At 39.3% G+C, this 21,238-nt stretch overlaps 1 protein-coding gene across 2 annotated transcripts in view; it reads left to right on the top strand.

The window, feature by feature from the left end:
- The window catches only part of LOC133536522 (WD repeat-containing protein 7), a 143,958-nt gene that overhangs the window by 12,599 nt on the left and 110,121 nt on the right, over positions 1–21,238 (top strand). For both annotated transcript variants that reach the window (XM_061877129.1, XM_061877128.1), the window contains exons 10-15: positions 1,843–1,990; positions 3,456–3,571; positions 3,654–3,786; positions 6,870–7,090; positions 10,120–10,315; positions 17,116–17,330. In XM_061877129.1, coding sequence (XP_061733113.1) covers positions 1,843–1,990; positions 3,456–3,571; positions 3,654–3,786; positions 6,870–7,090; positions 10,120–10,315; positions 17,116–17,330 — 1,029 coding nt within the window. The remainder of the gene's footprint in view (positions 1–1,842; positions 1,991–3,455; positions 3,572–3,653; positions 3,787–6,869; positions 7,091–10,119; positions 10,316–17,115; positions 17,331–21,238) is intronic.

Genomic DNA, 21,238 nt, shown 5'->3' with positions numbered 1-21,238 from the left:
ACACATTCTGCAAAAACTAAAAAATTGATAGCATTGCAAAAATTAAAACAAACATTTAAAAAGTGGAATGAGGTGAAATCTAACAAGAAAAAGTTGCAATGTTGACACAGAGCTGCCATGCAGGCTGATTTTTTTTCTCTTGTCTTTCTTTCTTTTTCTTTTTCTTTGCCATTGCTAAAAAAATGTTTTCTAAAACATATATGTTATAATGAATTATTGACCTATTCAAGGCTCCATTACTTAAAAATGTTTTATGTGGAAAAAATATTGCACATATTGTGTGGTTGCCATATAAAAACATCAGTTTTTTTGTTGTTGCAAAAGAGCATAAAAAACAAACAAAATAATAGTTTAAACGTAAAATCGACATTTATATCTGAAGTTGATCTCGTAATTTAAGTGTTGAAAGTTAAAAAAAAACAAAGAAAAATGTATCACTTTATGAGTTTGATCACAATTACATTTATTGGGATTTTATTTATATTTTCACTGTGGTTACTCAGAAATATTAAATAATTAGAATCAATGGTGTCCTGCATTATTAATCTTTTAGAGCTAAATATAGAATATTTCCAGTTTTACTATAAAAAAAACAAATTTGTCTTTTTTTTTTTTTTTTAACTTTATATCAACCTGAGGTTGAAATAGAGATTTACCGTAAGCGTTAAATAAAAAAAAAATTGACTTATTTTTAACGTTTTAATGACTGAGACCAATTATGGTCCCCGGGAGCCCTAAAGGTTAAAAAAAAAAAAAATCCATATATTTTGTTATGGTTTGAAAATGAAAAATATCAAACTGGTGCCCGCATGCTTCAATTTTTCTGTGTGCGGCCCTCAGTGGAAAAAGTTTGGACACCCCTGCTTTAAGTGAAATATAGCTATAAATATACTCCCTTAACCTCGCCACCCCCACCAACTCAACAACCCCCCAATCTCCCGAATTCGGAGGTCTCCAGGTGGGCAAGTATGCTAACTTGTACTAATATTGTGTAGTGAAGTGTAATTACACAGTTTGGGCTGCAGAGGACAGCCTGAGAGTGAAGAAGAAACCAGGAATTCTTGTTAGTGGTCACACTTCTGCCTGGTAACTTAAACAGTGCCAGAAAACAAACAAAAAAAGGCTAAATTGCGCACAGCCATTTTGTGTCCTTCATATCTCCTCTGCTCTTACAGTATAATTGTGCATTTTTCAAGATGACAAAAAGCTTCATGTTATAATTGAACATATAAAGAGACTTGTAGAAGATAACATGAATGCAATCTTACTTCCCTAACATTCAAGACCAACCCTCTGATGCCGTTCTAATTTGTTTAAGATATTATGATTGATTGAAATGCTTTTGTTAAATCCATAAACACATTTGGCAGAACTCTTCTTGCCATCTATTGAATTGGTGATCTCTTTCGTTATTTTGATTCATGCCGTTGATGTTGAAATGTTGGCTCTGTAATCTCATTGGTTATCTGTGAAATTTTCATTTTTATATTATTTACTATTTTATTTACTTCAACCATTTTGTTTCCCAATGTCAAAGAGCGGAGAATGAATTCATACATTCATGAACTCATTCTGGCCCTGGAAATGTCCTTCATGTCATTTTACTTTTTTGTCTGTATAGTTGTAAAATGGTCTTAGGTTATTTTTAATATGGTTTTAAAAAAGTTCCTCAAAAGTCTTAAATTTAACGTTGAAATACGCTTTAGCCACTTTTTAGATATTTTAAATATTTAAAATTATTCGGAAGCTGTTAGAGTTTCTTCCATTCAAAATAACATTAATGACTTAATAGGTCACAGATGTTCGCGTTGAGGTTAATTCTTCTCTCTAACCACTTCCCAGCTCCTCATCTGTCCTCCTGTGACTCGCTTCTTTTTTGGTCGACGAGAGCCCTTCCTCAAGCTGCTTATTCAGGGAGATTCTGCAGGCAAACTGTCACTGTGGAACATTCCGGATGCCTCGCCTCCACAGCAACTGTCCACTCCTGCAGGTTAGCATTTCATTTAATTTTCCTGGCATACCTGCACACAAATGTAGTAGCCAAGGTCCCCGATTTAACCTAATGAGTAAAACAACACTGTCATAATTGAAATGTAATAGTATTTAAATAGAATAGATTATACATTGCAGACGTTAATAGGAAGAGATTATGATAAAATGACTCATGATGATAACAATAGTAATGTATTATAATTACTAATATGCCACATGATGTAGGGGCCTAACGGTACACAAGCATTTCAGTTCAGTACGTACCTCGGTTTAGAAGTCACGATTTTGTTCATTTTTGGTACAGCAAGAAAACAACAAAATATAAATTTTTGGGTTATTTATTTACCAAAATTGTAAACAATGGCTTCATCCTTTTAACATTGGGAACACTATAATAATTCTGCCCACGTTAATCAACATTAAACTGCCTCAAATTGTTGCTCAAATTAAATAAAATGACAAAACTTTTCTTCTACATATAAAAAGTGCAACATAAAACAGTTTCAAGTCAACTCATCATGCTTTTTTTATTACAGCATTTGGGAAGCCTGTAGTTGATTTTTATTATTTAAATGTTGTATTTGTATCAACATGTGATAGCAGAGACCCTGCCATTCAAAGATTTTCTGTCCGTAAAACACACACACACCGCAAAATGAGCTAACGTTACGCTAAAAGCTAATTAGCCTTCACCTCAAGCCAGAACTGCAAGCGAGCTGACCTGCAGTTTAAGTTTCTAGAAGGTCAACGAGCTCATAGTGATGTTAGTAGTAGTTGACTGGGAGGTGTTTATTATCATTTGGGGAGAGTACGCTGCCTTATGCTCACCTGCTAAACACCTATCTGCTCGACGCTGTAGCATTTACTACATGCGCTCTGAATACACACTGCTGATTGGGTGTTACCGCTATATATGTAACCAATCAGATGGTTGTGTGGGTGGGACAATGCTGGGTGCTGAGACAGAGGCAGAAGAAGCAGAGCAGCTTGTTAAGACTGCAGCTTAGAAACTCGTTGGGTACACCCTCGTACCGAACCGAAACCCCGGTACCAAAACGGTTCAATACAAATACACGTACCGTTACACCCCTAGCGTGATGTTAGCGGTGTCACGCTAAAATCACGTGACACTTCTGATGAAGGCTGCAGAAGCAAGGTAGCCTAAACTTGTCAGCTACAAAACTTTACTTTACTAGCCTGTATAAATCCACCATTTATAAATACATGTCAGTAGGCTTGATTGATTGATCGATTGAAACTTTTATTAGTAGATTGCACAGTTGAGTACATATTCCGTACAGTTGACCACTAAATGGTAACACCCCAATAAGTTTTTCAACTTGTTTAAGTTGGGGTCCAAGTTAATCAATTCATGGTATGGCTAAATGAACCTCTTCAACATATTTTTGTTTCTTGTATCTAATATTTTGATCTAAACTCACCACTTACCTGCGTCTTTGTAGACCTGCAGGTGTCATTCACCATCAGTCTGCAAGCGGCATTTGATAAGTTGACTCCGATGTCTTCTGGAATCATTGACCAGCTAAGTGTCCTGCCTGGCAAGGAGGAGCCCATTAAGGTTGGAGTCTCTCTGTGAATGGAATAGCCTAACTGAATAATGTATAGTTTTCCTCACTTGAAATGTCTATCATGTCCCTCAGGTGACAGCCAGCGTCTACATCCCCTCCCAGGGTAGACTGGTGTGCGGAAGAGAAGATGGCAGCATCATTCTGGTTCCTGCTACCCAGACCGCAATCGTTCAGTTGCTTCAGGGAGAACACATGCTTAGAAGAGGTGAGGGTTTACATGAAGATACAAAGGAAGATTGTTAATCTCACACAAAACGTTTAACGACGTAAAGTCCAATGCAGACCTCGACCTAGACCAGGGATGTCAAACTGGTTTTCATCGAGGGCCACATGGCAGTTATGGCTGCCAACAGAGGGCCGCTTGTAACAGCGATTAATGTATGCATTTGACTCCGGATTTAATTATTAATTATATAATAATTATTTATTATAATTATATATATAAATTTACAGAATTTTACTGTAAAATATGGTGTTTTTTAATTTTTTACAACATTTTACTGTAAATGGAAAATCTGTACCACTGTTTTTTGGAGGAGTTTACGGAAAAAGCCGGCAGCTTAGTTGCCAGAAGTTTTGTGTTAAATTTACATTGTTTTTAACAACATTATATTTGTCAGGTTCAAACACTGATGACATCTATTAAACAAGACATAAGCAAATAATTCAACAGGGACATAATCAAATTTGGCTCAATTGAGGAGAGAGCGTCTGGGCTGTACTTTTGTACAGTCTCTATCACGCTCTGACCAAAGATTGTACGTCTCCTATTTTATTTGGACTTTCCCTGATTACATGGCAACAGCTGGTTCTAAGGATGGGGGTCGTAAACAGCCATCGCCTTTGATTACAAGAGTTCAAAGAAAAGGTAGTAACAGTTCACAGAAAAGGTCTCTGGAGGGATTTTACAGTCAAAAACTGTCAGCTCAGTCAACAGAATTTTAATGCAAAAAACAGAAGTAGTTTATTTATCAATTTACAGTAATGTGCTGTAAAGAACAACATACAATTTATTGTCATTTTTATTAATTTGATGAGTAGATTAGTGTAAAGTTAAATATTTTTATTTAGACAATCATGTTTGGAAAGTATGATAATATACTGGAATATATGTTGCAATATTGGCTATTGTTAAAGTTTAAAAGGTGTGTTGGCACGAAAAAAGTCCATCACATTTAGTGAGACCCTATTAAGTACTTTATTGACACATATCATTTGCAGGTGTTTGAGGGTCAGATAAAATGATGTCGCGGGCCAGATCTGGCTCCCGGGCCTTGAGTTTGACACCTGTGACCTAGACCAATCTATCCTTATTTGGATATCCACCACCTACAAACTGTCTTAATTATATTGTTAGGATTACTTTAGTTTAGTCTTTATTTGAAGGGACAATGCACAGAAACATTTAGCTCAAAGACAGATATGTTCTGTACCAGATTATAGCTAAATAGCTCATTTCCATCTGCAGTCCCTGGCTACCTAAATTAAAGGGATACAAAAATCATGCAATAGAATTATGACAATAAAAGCATACTATAGCATGTAGTCAAATTAAGAAAAGTCATAAAATGCCCTTTCATGGACACATACTTAATATACAATACAACCACACCTCATGTACATCATCACACAAAGACAATACATGCTCTTGTTCACATCTTTCATCATCAACCATGATTTTAACATTCACACCTCGCAGTTTACAACAATAATGCTGTCACGGATAAATATAATACAGATTAAGTTGGTGTGTCAAACAAAGTGGCCACCTTATTTACCGTGTGAGCAGCTTTGATTGCTCCAAAGCCACTTTTTAACTTCAATTGTGAAGGAAGGGTAATCTGTTAAGACTTTTCAAAGTTTGTTGTGAGGTCGTTCCATTCCTTTATGGCTTTATATGAAAAGGCTGATTGTGCAGAAGATCTTTTACACCATCCTAGTCACCTGCCGTTGTGTCCTTGGGCAAGACACTTTACCCACGTGCTCCCAGTGCCACCCACACTGGTTTAGATGTAACTTAGATATTGGGTTTCACTATCTAAAGCGCTTTGGGTCACTGGAGAAAAGCGCTATATAAATATAATTCACTTCACTTCAGTACACCTGCGTACGCTACACTGCCCCCTGGTGGAGGTTCGTGTGTTTCTAGTTGTCACAGCAGATGTAAACTGGACAAAGTGCTTAAGTGGCGCTGATGCAGTGTTATTTAGGATTTGATGGGCCATTTGTATTGATGCTAATCTTTGATTGTTAGCTACATTTAACAATCTATATTTTTGGATAACTAAACAGTGACAGTTAAATTATTATTAACTGAGAAGTACCAGAGTTTTCCTTGGCTGATGCCCACCCCTCTATGGGTTAATGTCCTTACTAAATATTATCATACATAAGGATGCACCGATTAATCGGTAACCGAATATATTCGGCCGAATATGGTAAAAAAAGCCACATTCGGTTTTCGGTGGAATGAGTTAAGAACAAGGCTGAATAGTGGCGTGTGACGCAATTTTTTGAGGCGGTGACGCAATCAACCAACATGTGGTGACGTTGTGATATGTTGTGTACCTGTATAAGTGTATGAGGTTACATGCACACACTTATTGAGATTTAGTGGGGCCTCTGTTTACATTATTAGCCTGTTGTGTAGGCTACCTGTATAAGTGTATGAGGTTACAAGCACACACTTATTTGAGATTTACTTGAGCCTTCTGTTTACATTATTAGCATATCTACTGTGGCTAAGCAGACTTTTGCCAAAAGGACAATAGTTCATTTGTTGTGGGTTTATCCACTTTAAAGCACTTTATTTTTTTTTGGAATGCATGTTTTGTTTGAAGGCCTAATATAAATGAAAAACGTTGTGCTTCTTTTGAAAAGCAAAGGCTACTGGAATATTAAAAAAATGTCAATATTCAATAAAAAAATACTTTATTTGAAAAACATGTCTAAATATTTATTCTAGGCTATTTATGCAATATAAAAAAAATTGTGAAAAACTGCATTCATTATTCGGTATTCGGCCTTCGGCCAAGCGTTTAAGTTTTATTCGGCTTCGGCCACAAATTTTCATTTCGGTGCATCCCTAATCATACACAGTACTAACTAACATCACCCAAGCATCAATGAAAACATCTCCTTGGTGGAGGTAATGAACTAAGTCCCAAAGCAAGTGTATAACATCTGTTGCTTTTTTTCAATCATATAGCCAATAAGACAAAACGATTATAGGCGCTGAAATCATCACGCAAATTAATATTTCACCGCCTTTGTCCCCATGCTGCGCAGGATGGCCACCGCACCGCACGCTGCGAGGTCACAGGAACAAGGTGACATGCGTCCTGTATCCGTACCAGGTCTCCCCTCGCTACGACCAGCGCTCTCTGGTGTCCGGAGGGGTGGACTTCTCCGTCATCGTCTGGGATATCTTCACTGGCGAGATGAAGCACATTTTCTGTGTTCACGGGGGAGAGATCACCCAGCTCATTGTGCCACCAGAAAACTGCAGCGTGAGTCCTCCCTCCCATGATATGGCGTGACATAATATTTAATAATATTTCAAACACCTACTGTTTTTAAGGAAGCTTATTATGCTTTCTGTCGGCTTTCATCTTGTTTCATGCATGTTACTACACTATATTAATAGTGTTGTTGTTCACATTACTGATTTGTATGTACCATATTTTATGGACCATAGGACGCACCAGACTACAAGGCGCATTGCCGATGAGCGCGTCTATTCAGGTCTTTTTTCATATGTAAGGCACACCGGATTATAAGGCGCATTAAAGTGGTCATATTCGGATTTTTTTTCTAAATTCAAAACATTTTTTTGTGGTTTACATAAAAAGTAATGGTGGTTCTTAGGTCAAAATGTTGAATAGATTATGTTTTACGGATCTTTTTAAAGCTGCTTTTTGACAGTCGCTTCAGAACTTGCAGTTTCATGGGCGGTTTTATTTACGTGTCTCACCTTCGAAAGCTTCACGGTGGCAGAGGGGTTAGTGCGTCTGCCTCACAATATGAAGTTCCTGCAGTCCTGGGTTTAAATCCAGGCTCGGGATCTTTCTGTGTGGAGTTTGCATGTTCTCCCCGTGAATGCGTGGGTTCCCTCCAGGTACTCCGGGTTCCTCCCACTTCCAAAGACATGCACCTGGGGATAGGCCCCTCCCACCTCCAAAGACATGCACCTGGGGATAGGTTGATTGGCAACACTAAATGGTCCCTAGTGTGTTAATGTGAGTGTGAATGTTGTCTGTCTATCTGTGTTGGCCCTGCGATGAGGTGGCGACTTGTCCAGGGTGTACCCTGCCTTCCGCCCGATTGTAGCTGAGATAGGCGCCAGCGCACCCCGCGACCCCGAAAGGGAATAAGCGGTAGAAAATGGATGGATGGTTACCTTCGAAAGCCTCTTCTTCCCGTCATCTTTGTTGTAGCGGTGTAGCGTGCAAGGACGGGAGTGGAAGAAGTTTCAAAATATGGAGCTAAATATTTTAATGACTTTCAGACTGTAATTAAATCAACAACTGAGAAGCATTTTCTCGTCCGTGGCTCACTCGTGCAATAACAATGTGTCCCGTGAAAAACAGTCCGACCGGAACTCTCTAATAACTAAAGTTCCTTAGGTGAATAATGTAAACTCACTACACTGGTAGATTTTCAGTGCTTTCATAGCAAGATATAAGTTAGAACTTTACGCCACTTTATATTAGAAATGGCAACAGCAAAGGGTGAATGTCCGATAACTAGAAGATAGTGAAAAAGAAGAAGCTTAAAGGCCTACTGAAATGAGATGTTCTTATTCAAACAAGGATAGCAGGTCCATTCTATGTGTCATACTTGATCATTTCGCGATATTGCCATATTTTTGGTGAAAGGATTTAGTAGAGAACATCCACGATAAAGCCTCTACCGGAAGTCGCAGAAGATGACGTCACATGTTGATGGCTCCTCACATATTCACATTGATTTTAACGGGAGCCTCCAACAAAAAGAGCTATTCGGACCGATAAAACGACAATTTCCCCATTAATTTGAGCGAGGATGAAAGATTCGTGTTTGAGGATATTGATAGCGACGGACTGGGAAAAAAAAAAAAACGCTATTGCAATCGCGTTGCATTGAGACGGATTCATATATTTTTAGAGAAATTTACTAGGATATTTCTGGGAAATCCCTTATCTTTCTATTGTGTTGCTAGTGTTTTAGTGAGTTTAACAGTACCTGATAGTCAGAAGTGTACGTCCACGGCCGGGTGTGGAAGTCGACGGCAGCTGTACGGACGACACAAGCTCAGCTGATATCCGGTAAGAGGCGACTTTTTAACCACAATTTTCCCACCAAAACCTGCTGGTTGACAAGTAGTCGGGATCCATGTCCCCTCTGATCCATAGTAAAGTTTCACCTCCGTGAATTTTAAACAAGGAATCACCGTGTGTTTGTGTGGCTAAAGGCTAAAGCGTCCCAACTCCATCTTTCTACTTTGACTTCTCCAATATTAATTGAACAAATTGCAAAAGATTCAGCAACACAGATCTCCAAAATACTGTGTAATTATGCTGTTAAAGCAGACGACTTTTAGTTGTGTGTGTGTGCAGCGCTAACATTCATAACAGCCTGTGACGTCACGCGTACACGTCATTACGCAACGTTTTCAAGAAAGAAGTCCTGGGAAATTCAAAATTGCAATTTAGTAAACTAAAAAGGCCGTATTGGCATGTGTTGCAATGTTAATATTTCATCATTGATATATAAACTATCAGACTGCGTGGTCGGTTGTAGTGGCTTTCAGTAGGCCTTTAGAGACTGTGGCATCGAAACGGACTACTACAGTGGCGGGAGTGCGCAAATTTTCAGGACTTATGCAGATCTCAAATACACTTCAGCAGGTAACAGAAGGTAAGAAACGTTAGTTTTGCATAATATTGTGAAACAAAACTCCAAATAATGTCTGCTAATGGGTGCCATTTTGCGGTCCAAATACACACACCATATTAATACTTTCATCTCTGACTACGGTAGCTCTAATAGGCCGACAATCCATCAAGCGGTGCGGTTTCAAAGTCATACTAAAACATTTTGACAGATTTTTGAGTGGCTTGTTTAATGTTCATTTTTAATGGAACATTTAAAGTTTTTGTGTTTTTTACTGGCGTCCTATTGCAGTCTACACGTATCTCTTGTGTGTGACTGCCATCTACTGGTCACACTTATCATTACACCGTGTACCAAATAAAATTGCTCCGAAGTCGGTAATCACAACCAGAATGATTCCGTACATTAGGCGCACCAGGTTAAAAGGCGCACTGTCGATTTTTGAGAAAATGAAAGGATTTTAGGTGCGCCTTATAATCTGAAAAATACCGAAGCTGTTCTCTATCAAGACAATTGTCCGTGACTGACTGACAACTGTAGTTTCCCCTGTGCCCTAACCCCACCCGGAACAGGACGCAGCCAACCCGAAACCCTTAAACTGTACGGAATATGTTTGGATGTCGCTTTTGTCAACAATTATTGAGTGTGTATGCTTGCTCTGCAGACTCGAGTGCAGCACTGCGTCTGCTCTGTGGCCAGCGACCACTCAGTTGGTCTGCTCAGTCTCCGGGAAAGGAAGTGCATCATGTTAGCATCGCGCCATCTCTTCCCGATCCAAGTTATCAAATGGCGTCCAGCTGACGACTACCTGGTGGTCGGATGCTCTGACGGCTCTGTGTACGTCTGGCAGATGGATACAGGTGAGGCTTTTCATTTCTAGAATGATTAGATAGTATATTGTACTTTTCAGACCGCAGGGGGCACCGGATTATAAGGCGGACTGCCGATGAGCGGGTCTGTTCTGGACTATTTTCATACAAAAGGCACACCGGGTTACAAGGAGCATTAAAGGGGTCATATTATGATGTTTTTCTAAACACTTCCTTGTGGTCTACATAACATGTACCGTATTTTCCGCACTATAAGGCGCACCTTCAATGAATGGCCTATTTTCAAACTTTGTTCATATATAAGGCGCATAGAATAGATGCTACAGTAGAGGCTGGGCTTACGTTATGCATCCTTTAGATGGAGCTGCACTAAAGGGAATGTCAACAAAACAGTCAGACAGGTCAGTCAAACTTTATTAATAGATTACAAACCAGCGTTCTGACAACTCCGTTCACTCCCAAAATGAATAAACAGCTGTTTTATTATTTCCCCCGAGGTAAATGGTATTTTGTTTATCTTTTAACAACAGCAAGGTATAACTTGTAGTGCAACATTTATTTCACATAGTGGAGGGGAACTATTCCTCGATTCAATAAACAGGTAAAAAACAGTCCGATACAGTTACGGTGAATCAAACGTGCAATCACAATATAGTAACACTCCAAATAGTGCAAAGCAATAAGAATATATCAATAACTCAACGTTGCTCAAAGGATAATGTCACACAACACAACACACAAAATAAACATGTAAAGCTCACTTTATTAAGTTATTCCTCATCCACCAATCCTTCAAATTCTTCTTCTTCAGTGTTCCAATGAAACATGCCACAAGAGGTCTCGCAACTACAGTATCAATCAATCAATCAATCAATGTTTATTTATATAGCCCCAAATCACAAATGTCTCAAAGGACTGCACAAATCATTACGACTACAACATCCTCCGAAGAACCCACAAAAGGGCAAGGAAAACTCACACTCAGTGGGCAGGGAGAATTCACATCCAGTGGGACGCCAGTGACAATGCTGACTATGAGAAACCTTGGAGAGGACCTCAGATGTGGGCAACCCCCCCCCTCTAGGGGACCGAAAGCAATGGATGTGGAGCGGGTCTAACATGATACTGTGAAAGTTCAATCCATAGTGGCTCCAACACAGCCGCGAGAGTTCAGTTCAAAGCGGATCCAAGACAGCAGCGAGAGTCCCGTCCACAGGAAACCATCCCAAGTGGAGGCGGATCAGCAGCGTAGAGATGTCCCCAACCGATACAGGCGAGCAGCCCATCCTGGGTCCCGACTCTGGACAGCCAGTACTTCATCCATGGTCATCGGACCGGACCCCCTCTACAAGGGAGGGGGGGACATAGGAGAAAAAGAAAAGAATCGGCAGATCAACTGGTCTAGAAAGGAGGTCTATTTAAAGGCTAGAGTATATGATGAGTTTTAAGGTGAGACTTAAATGCTTCTACTGAGGTAGCATCTCCAACTGTTACCGGGAGGGCATTCCAGAGTACTGGAGCCCCAACGGAAAACGCTCTATAGCCCGCAGACTTTTTTTGGGCTTTAGGAATCACTAATAAGCCGGAGTCTTTTGAAGGCAGATTTCTTGCCGGGACATATGGTACAATACAATCGGCAAGATAGGATGGAGCTAGACCGTGTAGTATTTTATACGTAAGTAGTAAAACCTTAAAGTCACATCTTAAGTGCACAGGAAGCCAGTGCAGGTGAGCCAGTATAGGTATATATGTATGTATATATGTATATAAAGGTATATACAGTATAGGTATATATGTATGTATATATGTATATAAAGGTATATACAGTACAGGTATATATGTATGTATATATGTATATAAAGGTATATACAGTATAGGTATATATATATGTATATATGTATATAAAGGTATATACAGTACAGGTATATATGTATGTATATATGTATATATAGGTGTATACAGTACAGGTATATATGTATGTATATATGTATATAAAGGTATATACAGTATAGGTATATATATATGTATATATGTATATAAAGGTATATACAGTACAGGTATATATGTATGTATATATGTATATAAAGGTATATACAGTATAGGTATATATGTATGTATATATGTATATAAAGGTATATACAGTACAGGCGTAATGTGATCAAACTTTCTTGTTCTTGTCAAAAGTCTAGCAGCCGCATTTTGTACCAACTGTAATCTTTTAATGCTAGACATGGGGAGACCCCAAAATAATACGTTACAGTAATCGAGACGAGACGTAACAAACGCATGGATAATGATCTCGGCGTCTTTAGTGAACAAAATGGAGCGAATTTTAGCGATATTACGGATATGAAAGAAGGCCGTTTTAGTAACGCTTTTAATGTGTGACTCAAAGGAGAGAGTTGGGTGGAAGATAATACCCAGATTCTTTACCGAGTCACCTTGTTTTATTATTTGGTTGTCAAATGTTAAAGTTGTATTATTAAATAGAGTTCGGTGTCTAGCAGTAAGCAGCCGCCGACTTCATTTACCCCGTAGAAGGAGAAGCGCGGTGCATGCTGGGATATACGACTGCGCCAGGCGTGCCGTTTCATTTCCATTTGTGTTTATGTAAAGACCCCAAAATGGCTCCTATTGAGAGACATGATTTCAGGAAGGCAGGAATTGTCACTGAACTGCTAGACAACAGCAGCAACACTGACTCCATTAATGATGTCATATATCCCAGCATGCACTGCTTGTTTCTTCTTCTATGAGGGAAAATGAAGTCGGCGGCTGCTTACTGTAGTTGCGAGAACTCTTGTGGCATGTTTAGTTCGGACACTGAAAAAGAAGAATTTGAGGGATTGGTGGATGAGGAATAACTTAATAAGTAGAGCTTTACATGTTTATTTTGTGTGTTGTGTTGTGTGGCATTAAAGTTTCAGCAACGCTGAGTTATTGATGTATGATTGCTTTGCACTATTTGGAGACATCAATAATGAAGTCAGTGTTGCTGCTGTTGTCTAGCAGTTCAGTGACAATTCCTGCTTTCCTGAAATCATGTCTCTCAATAGGAGCCATTTGGGGTCTTTACATAAACACAGGAATGGAAATGAAACGGCACGCCTGGCGCAGTCATATATCCCAGCATGCACCACGCTTCTTCTTCTACAGGGTAAAGTGAAATCGGCGGCTGCTTACCGTAGTTGTGAGACCTGTTGTGACTCAATATTGGTCCATATATAAGGCGCACCGGATTATAAGGCGCACAGGTACTATTGGGTATAAAAAGTTACACTATCTACTATTAGATATAAAAAGTTAGAGTGGTGAATTTTTGACCACCCCTCTTGACAAAATTGGTGCAGTTCAGCTAAATTTGTTGGTTTTCTGACATGGACTTGTTTCTTCAGCATTGTCCACACGTGTAAGTCAGGACTTTGGGAAGGCCATTCTAAAACCTTCATTCTAGCCAGATTTAGCCATTCCTTTACCACTTTTGACGTGTGTTTGTTGTCATTGTCCTGTTGGAACCCCCAACTGCGTCCAAGACCCAACCTCCGGGCTGATGATTTTATGTTGTCCTGAAAAACTTTTTCACTGTCCCATTTACTCTCTGTAAAGTACAAGTTCCATTGGCAGCAAAACAGGCCCAGATCATAATACTACCACCACCATGCTTGACGGTAGGTTTGGTGTACCTGGGATTAAAGGCATCAACAACATATTGCTGGGTATTGTGGCCAAACAGCTACATTTTAGTTTCATCTGACATCACATGGACAAAAATAAGACCTTCTGGAGGAAAATTCTGTGTTCAGATGACCCAGCAGATTTGGGAGAGCCATAATAAATTCATAAAAGAACCAAACTTCCTGAATGATTGTTGTGACCAGCAAGTATGTGCTCCAATAACTCTATCACAAAAAACTAAGAGTTGTCGAAATGATTGCAAACTCAAGACAGCCATGACATTATTATGTTCTTTACATAACTTTTGACCATGATTGGATTTGCAGAAAACAGACAACTTTGCTTTGAATGATCATGTGAGACTGGGAAAGACTGTGTGGGCCTGCTGCTGCTGCTGAGAGATTGCAGGGTAACTGAGTGTGAAATTAAAGTGTGTGTGTGAGAGAGAAAGTGTGAATGTAAGAGAGCACGCACACACACACACACACACACACACACACATACACACACACACACACGTACAGCATAATGGTGCCACTTCTCTTCTCACTCAATACTCCGAGGCAATCCTGATATCAAGTCTGTCTGCAGCTAATGGTGTCTCCTCTAACCCTCTTCTCTTTTGTGAGGGCAGAGAATTGTTGCAGCTAGAGATTGCTGTGACCTGAATCACATTTGAGACAAAAGACGATGGTACTGAGTATTATGATGCGCTGTAATCGAGGAATCTGGGAAGTTGTGTGGGAAAATTTGGTGTTGATATAAAGATGGATAGCCACAAAGAGCAAGTACAGTATGTGACAGGAATGACAAAGAAGCTGAGAAAACAGACACTTGAAGTTTGTTTCTTGACATGGTATGATCCAACCCTGATTGTTGAAATGATAATACAAGTATTTGGCCACCAATCCAAATGATCAGAATCAGGTGTCCACAGGTGTGTACAATCAAGCACTTAGTTTCTACAAACATTTGTGAAAGAATGGGCCGCTCCGATGGAACTGTCATGGGATACCACCTGTGCGACTAATCCAGTCGTGAAATTTCCTCGCTCCTAAATATTCCAAAGCCAACTGTCGGCTTTATATAAGAACCTAAAAGAGTTCGGGAACAACAGCAACTCAGCCACCAAGTGGTAGGCCACTTAAAAAGACGGAAAGGGGTCCACGGATGCTAAAGTTCATAGTGCAAAGAGGTCGCCGACTTTCTGCATAGTCAGTTGCAACAAAGCTCCAAACTTCATGTGACCTTCCAATTAACCCACGTACAGTACGCAGAGAGCTTCGTGGAATGGGTTTCCATGGCCGTGCAGCTGCATCTAAGCCATGCATCACCAAGTCCAATGCAAAGCGTGGAATGCAGTGTTGTAAAGCACGTTGCCACTGGACTCTAGAGCAGTGGAGACGCCTTATCTGGACTGATGAATACCGCTTTTCCATCTGGCAATCTGATGGACCAGTCTGGGTTTGGAGGTTGCCAGAAAGGAAAACAGTACATTTTGAACTGCATTGTGCTGAATGTGAAATTTGGTGGAGGCGGAATTAGGATGTGGAGCTGTTTTTCAGTAGTTGGGCTTGGCTTCTTAGCTCCAGTGAAAGGAACTTTGAATGCTCCAGGTTACCAAAAACATTTTGGACAATTCCATGCTCCCAACCTTGTGGGAACAGTTTGGAGCAGGGCCTTTCCTGATCCAACATGACTGTGCACCAGTGCACAAAGCAAGGTCCATAAAGACATGGCTGACAGAGTCTAGTGTGGTTGAATTTGACTGGCCTGCACATAGTCCTGACCTGAACCCGATAGAACACCTTTGGGATGAATTAGAACAGAGACTGAGAGCCAGGCCTTCTTGACCAACACCAGTGTGTGACCTCATCAATGCACTTTTGGAAGAAGCAAGGTCCATAAAGAGTTGAAGCTGTAATAGCTGCAAAAGGTGCACGGCAAAAACTGAAATCTAAGTAAGATGAAATATCTCGAATAAGTGTGATATTTGGGCTTCACGGTGGCAGAGGGGTTAGTGCGTCTGCCTCACAATACGAAGGTCCTGCAGTCCTGGGTTCAATCCCAGGCTCGGGATCTTTCTGTGTGGAGTTTGCATGTTCTCCCCGTGAATGCGTGGGTTCCCTCCGGGTACTCCGGCTTCCTCCCACTTCCAAAGACATGCACCTGGGGATAGGCCCCTCCCACCTCCAAAGACATGCACCTGGGGATAGGCCCCTCCCACCTCCAAAGACATGCACCTGGGGATAGGCCCCTCCCACCTCCAAAGACATGCACCTGGGGATAGGTTGATTGGCAACACTAAATGGTCCCTAGTGTGTGAATGTTGTCTGTCTATCTGTGTTGGCCCTGTGATGAGGCAGCGACTTGTCCAGGGTGTACCCCGCCTTCCGCCCGATTGTAGCTGAGATAGGCGCCAGTGCCCCCCGCGACCCCAAAAAGGGAATAAGCGGTAGAAAATGGATGGATGGAAGTGTGATATTTGCTTATTTTCTTTCTAATAAGATAATTCTTCTCGCTAAGCAGATTTTATGTTAGTCTTTTACTTGTTTTGGTCCTAAATGATCTCAGTAAGATATTACATCTTGATGCTGAGATTTAATGCCGAGCACTTATCATTATGTCAAGATGATGGCAATAGCATTTACTTATTTAAGAATATTTTTCAACATATTGAGCAAAAAGGTCTCTATTTTTTTCATTAGTGAGAATATACTTATTTTAAGGTATTTTTGTGTTCATTGAGGTTTGCTAATTTTACTTGTTTTGGAAAGTCTTGACAAGCCAAATGTTCTTGTTCTATTGGCAGATCATTTTGCTTAGTTCAAATAAAACACCCCTCATTTTTGTATTTTTTTTTCTTGTATTTGAATACTGACTTTTTGCAGTTCATACTGAACCCTACTGGTTAGGAATGGGATGGCACTTCAAGTTCATATGTGAGTCAAGGCAATGTGTCTTATTGTGGTGTTCTTTCTGAGTTTGAAATGCTTGTAAATACGATCAACAACATTCATGTTAGCACACTTAACCAACATATATTTGTGTTACTACTCCATGCACATGTGGAATACAATTCTGACGTTGAGAGTTACAAACAGTCCACGGTAGTTTGCCGTTCTTGTGGTTGATCATTTGGTATTTGTTTGCAGGGGCCTTGGACCGCTGTGTGATGGGTATAACTGCTGTAGAGATACTCAACGCCTGTGACGAGCTGGCTCCAGCCACCGTGGACACCTTAAGCCACTCGGCAGTGAACCTGAAGCAGGCCATGACTCGCCGCAGCCTGGCGGCCCTGAAGAACATGGCTCAGCACAAACTGCAAACACTTGCCACCAATCTGCTGGCCGCTGACAACGCTGACAAGGTAGAGTCACATGATAGTGCACTCTGCTCACTTTAATTGGTAAATAATTACACAGGTATTTGACTATTTCCCACAAGAATGCTATCTATTTGTAGTGCTTTGATAGTCTAGGCACGTTTTCATGTACAAAACCCAAAACCAGTGAAGTTGGCTCATTGTGTAAATGGTAAATAAAAACAGAATACAATGATTTGCAAATCCTTTTCAACTTATATTCAATTGAATAGACTGCAAAGACAAGATGTTTAATTTTCAAACTGACAAACTATTCTTTTTTTGCAAATAATCATTAAATTTGAATTTAATGGCAACAACACATTGCAAAAAAGTTGGCACAGGGGCATTTTTACCACTGTGTTACATGGCCTTTCCTTTTAACAACACTCCGTAAATGTTTGGGACCCGAGGAGACACATTTATGAAGCTTTTCAGGTGAAATTCTGTCACATTCTTGCTTAAATTACAGCCTAAGTTGTTCAACAGTCTGAGGTTCCTGGGTGTTGTTGATAAATGGCTTTTGCTTTGCATAGTAGAGTTTTAACTTGCACCTACAGATAATGATGCACTGTAGTTATTGACAATGGTTTACTGAAGTGTTACTGAGTCCATTTGGTGCTATCCTTTACACACAGATGTTGGTTTTTGATGAAGTACCGCCTAAGGGATCGAACGTTGCGGGCATTCATTGTTGGTTTTCGGCCTTGCGGTTTACGTGCGGTGATTTATTCATAATCTCTGAACCTTTTGATGATATTACGGACATTAGATGGTAAAATCCCTAAATTCCTTGCAATAGCTTGTTGAGAAATGTTGTTTTTAAACTGTTGGACAATTTGCTTATGCATTTGTCCACAACGTGGTGACCCTCGCCCCATCCTTGTTTGTGAATGTCTGAGCATTTAATGAGAGCTTCTTTTATACCCAATCATGGCACCCACCTGTCCCCAATTAGCCTGTGCCCCTGTGGGATGTTCCAAATAAGTGTTTGATGAGCATTCCTCAACTTCCTCAGTCTTTTTTGCCACTTGTGACAGCTTTTTCCACACATGTCTCAGGTATTAAATTCTAAATGAGCTAATATTTGCAAAAAATAAAGTTTTCCATTTGGAACGTTAAGCTGCTTGTCTTTGCTGTCTATTCAATTGAATATAAGTTGGAAAAGATTAGCAAATCATTGTATTCTGTTTTTATTTATGATTTACACAAGGAGCCAACTTCCCTGGTTTTGGATTTTGTAATTGTTATGGACATTGTAAGAGGCAGGAACCTTGGTGGGACAAAAAGAGAGACAAACAAAAAAAGCAAAGTTTTAACACAACTTTTTTTCTGTAGTTTTAGTTACAAACAAGACAATGCAGGCTCTGAGTGCTTTTGCGGGAAGGAAGGGTTCTGGCAGGCCAGTAAGATTAGTCGCTCTTCACGTTTTGGAAAAATAGTACAGTAGCTAGGTCGTGGTTTATTTATTTATATAGCAACAATTTAAACACACCATTACTGCCCCAAAGTACTGTACAGTTTAAAAACAAAAAATAGGGTAAAAATCACAATAACATCCATCCATCCATTCCCTACCGCTTGTCCCTTTTTGAACATTTAATCGATTGGTTGATATATATATATATATATATATATATATACCTTGGATAAGCGGAAGAAGATGGATGGATGGATATATATATATATATATATATATAGAAGATGGATGGATGGATATATATATATATAGATATATATATATATATATATATAGAAGATGGATGGATGGATATATATATATATATATATATATATATATATATATATATATATATATATATATGTATATATATATGTATATATATCCATCCATCCATCCATCTTCTTCCGCTTATCCAAGGTATATATATATATATATATATATATATATGTGTATATATATATATATGTATATATATATATATATATGTATATATATATATATATATCCATCCATCCATCCATCTTCTTCCGCTTATCCAAGGTCGGTTCGCGGGGGCAGCAGCCTAAACAGGAATAAATATATATATATTAGGGATGCACCGATTAATCGGTAACCGAATATATTCGGCCGAATATGGCAAAAAAAGCCACTTTCGGCCTTCGGTGAAATGAGTTAAAAACAAGGACGAATAGTGGCGTGTGACGCATTTTTTTGACGCGGTGACGCAATCAACCACCGTGCAGTGACGTTGGGATATGTTGTGTACCTGTATAAGTGTATGAGGTTACAAGCACACACTTATTGAGATTTAGTGGGGCCTCTGTTTACATTATTAGCATGTTGTGTAGGCTACCTGTATAAGTGTATGAGGTTTACAAGCACACACTTATTTGAGATTTACTTGAGCCTTCTGTTTACATTATTAGCCTGTTGTGTAGGCTACCTGTATAAGTGTATGAGGTTACAAACACACACTTAATTGAGATTTAGTGGGGCCTCTGTTTACATTATTAGCATATCTACTGTGGCTAAACAGACTTTTGCTAAAAGGTCAATAATTCATTTGTTGTTGGTTTATCCACTTTAATGCACTTTATTTTTTGGGGAATGCATGTTTTGTTTGAAGGCCTAATATAAATGAAAAACTTTGTGCTTTTTTTTGAAAAGCAAAGGCTACTGGAATATTAAAAAAATGTCAATATTCAATAGAAAAATACTTTATTTGAAAAACATGTCTAAATATTTTTTCTAGGCTATTTATGCAATATAATTTTTTGGGGGAAAAATTGCATTCATTATTCGGTATTCGGGCTTCGGCCAAGCGTTTAAATTTTATTCGGCTTCGGCTTCGGCCACAAATTTTCATTTCGGTGCATCCCTAATATATATATATATATATATATATATATATATATATATATATATATATATATATATATATATATATATATATAGCCTTTAAACCAATCGATTAAATGATTAAAACTAGAGAGGTGTCTGAATACTCACTAAATATAGCAAAATATTTGACTAACTTGGCAACACTGACCCCTCCCACTACTTTGTATTTTCTGGCAGACCAGGTGCAAATGACTACTGATGTGTGTTCAGAAGACAATGCATGCTGTCATTTTAGGGATAAGCGGTCTGTATTGCGATATACAGTGTATTGCAGCCCCCTCCAATAACGATATATACCACAATTATTATTTGGTGTATAAATTATGATAAAACCATTTCAAAGCGGGTTGCAAAGGCTTCTAATTTGGTTGCTGATGTATGTGGTAATATTGCGTTATTTTGGAAAAACAGTTCTTAATCTTCTTGCTAATTTAGAATAGAATATATATTTATTGTCATTGTACGTTGTACAACAAAACTTATTTAGTGCAAATTCATAATGACACATAAAAAACATAAGAACAATGTACTCAGATAAATAGGTAAAAATACATAAAATACATAAAAATAGCAAGCACACAGCTCTCATGCACAGTCTTTTTTATGCCTTGTGTTCAGCCACTCTATTGTGTTCTTAAATCTGTGTGTCCAGCATTTTATTGTCCTGCATCTCCTGCCCGAGGGCAGCAGTTCAAAAAGTTTATGTCTGGGGTGAGATGGGTCCCTTAAGATGTTTTGGGCACTTTTTGAGGCACCTGGCACTGTACTGTTCATCGAGGGAGGGAGAGAGAGCAGCCAGTGGTCTACTTGGCAGGTTTTATGACCCTCTCAAGTGCGTTTCTCTCTGCCGCCGTGCAGCTGCCATTAAAACATCACACACACATGCACAGGTGCTTCTTTTTGAGGAGTCTCTGAAAGTAAAGTCTCTGCTGGGCCTTTTTGATGATCACTGAGGTGTTGGCACTCCACGACAGGTCTTCCTCGAGCTGGATGCCCAGGAACCTGAAGTTAGAGTCCCTTTCCACATAGTTGATGTACAGTGGTTGGA

Source organism: Nerophis ophidion, linkage group LG17 (genome assembly GCF_033978795.1).
Source record: "Nerophis ophidion isolate RoL-2023_Sa linkage group LG17, RoL_Noph_v1.0, whole genome shotgun sequence".
NCBI lineage: Eukaryota > Metazoa > Chordata > Actinopteri > Syngnathiformes > Syngnathidae > Nerophis > Nerophis ophidion.
This window is presented reverse-complemented; position numbering and strand designations above follow the sequence as displayed.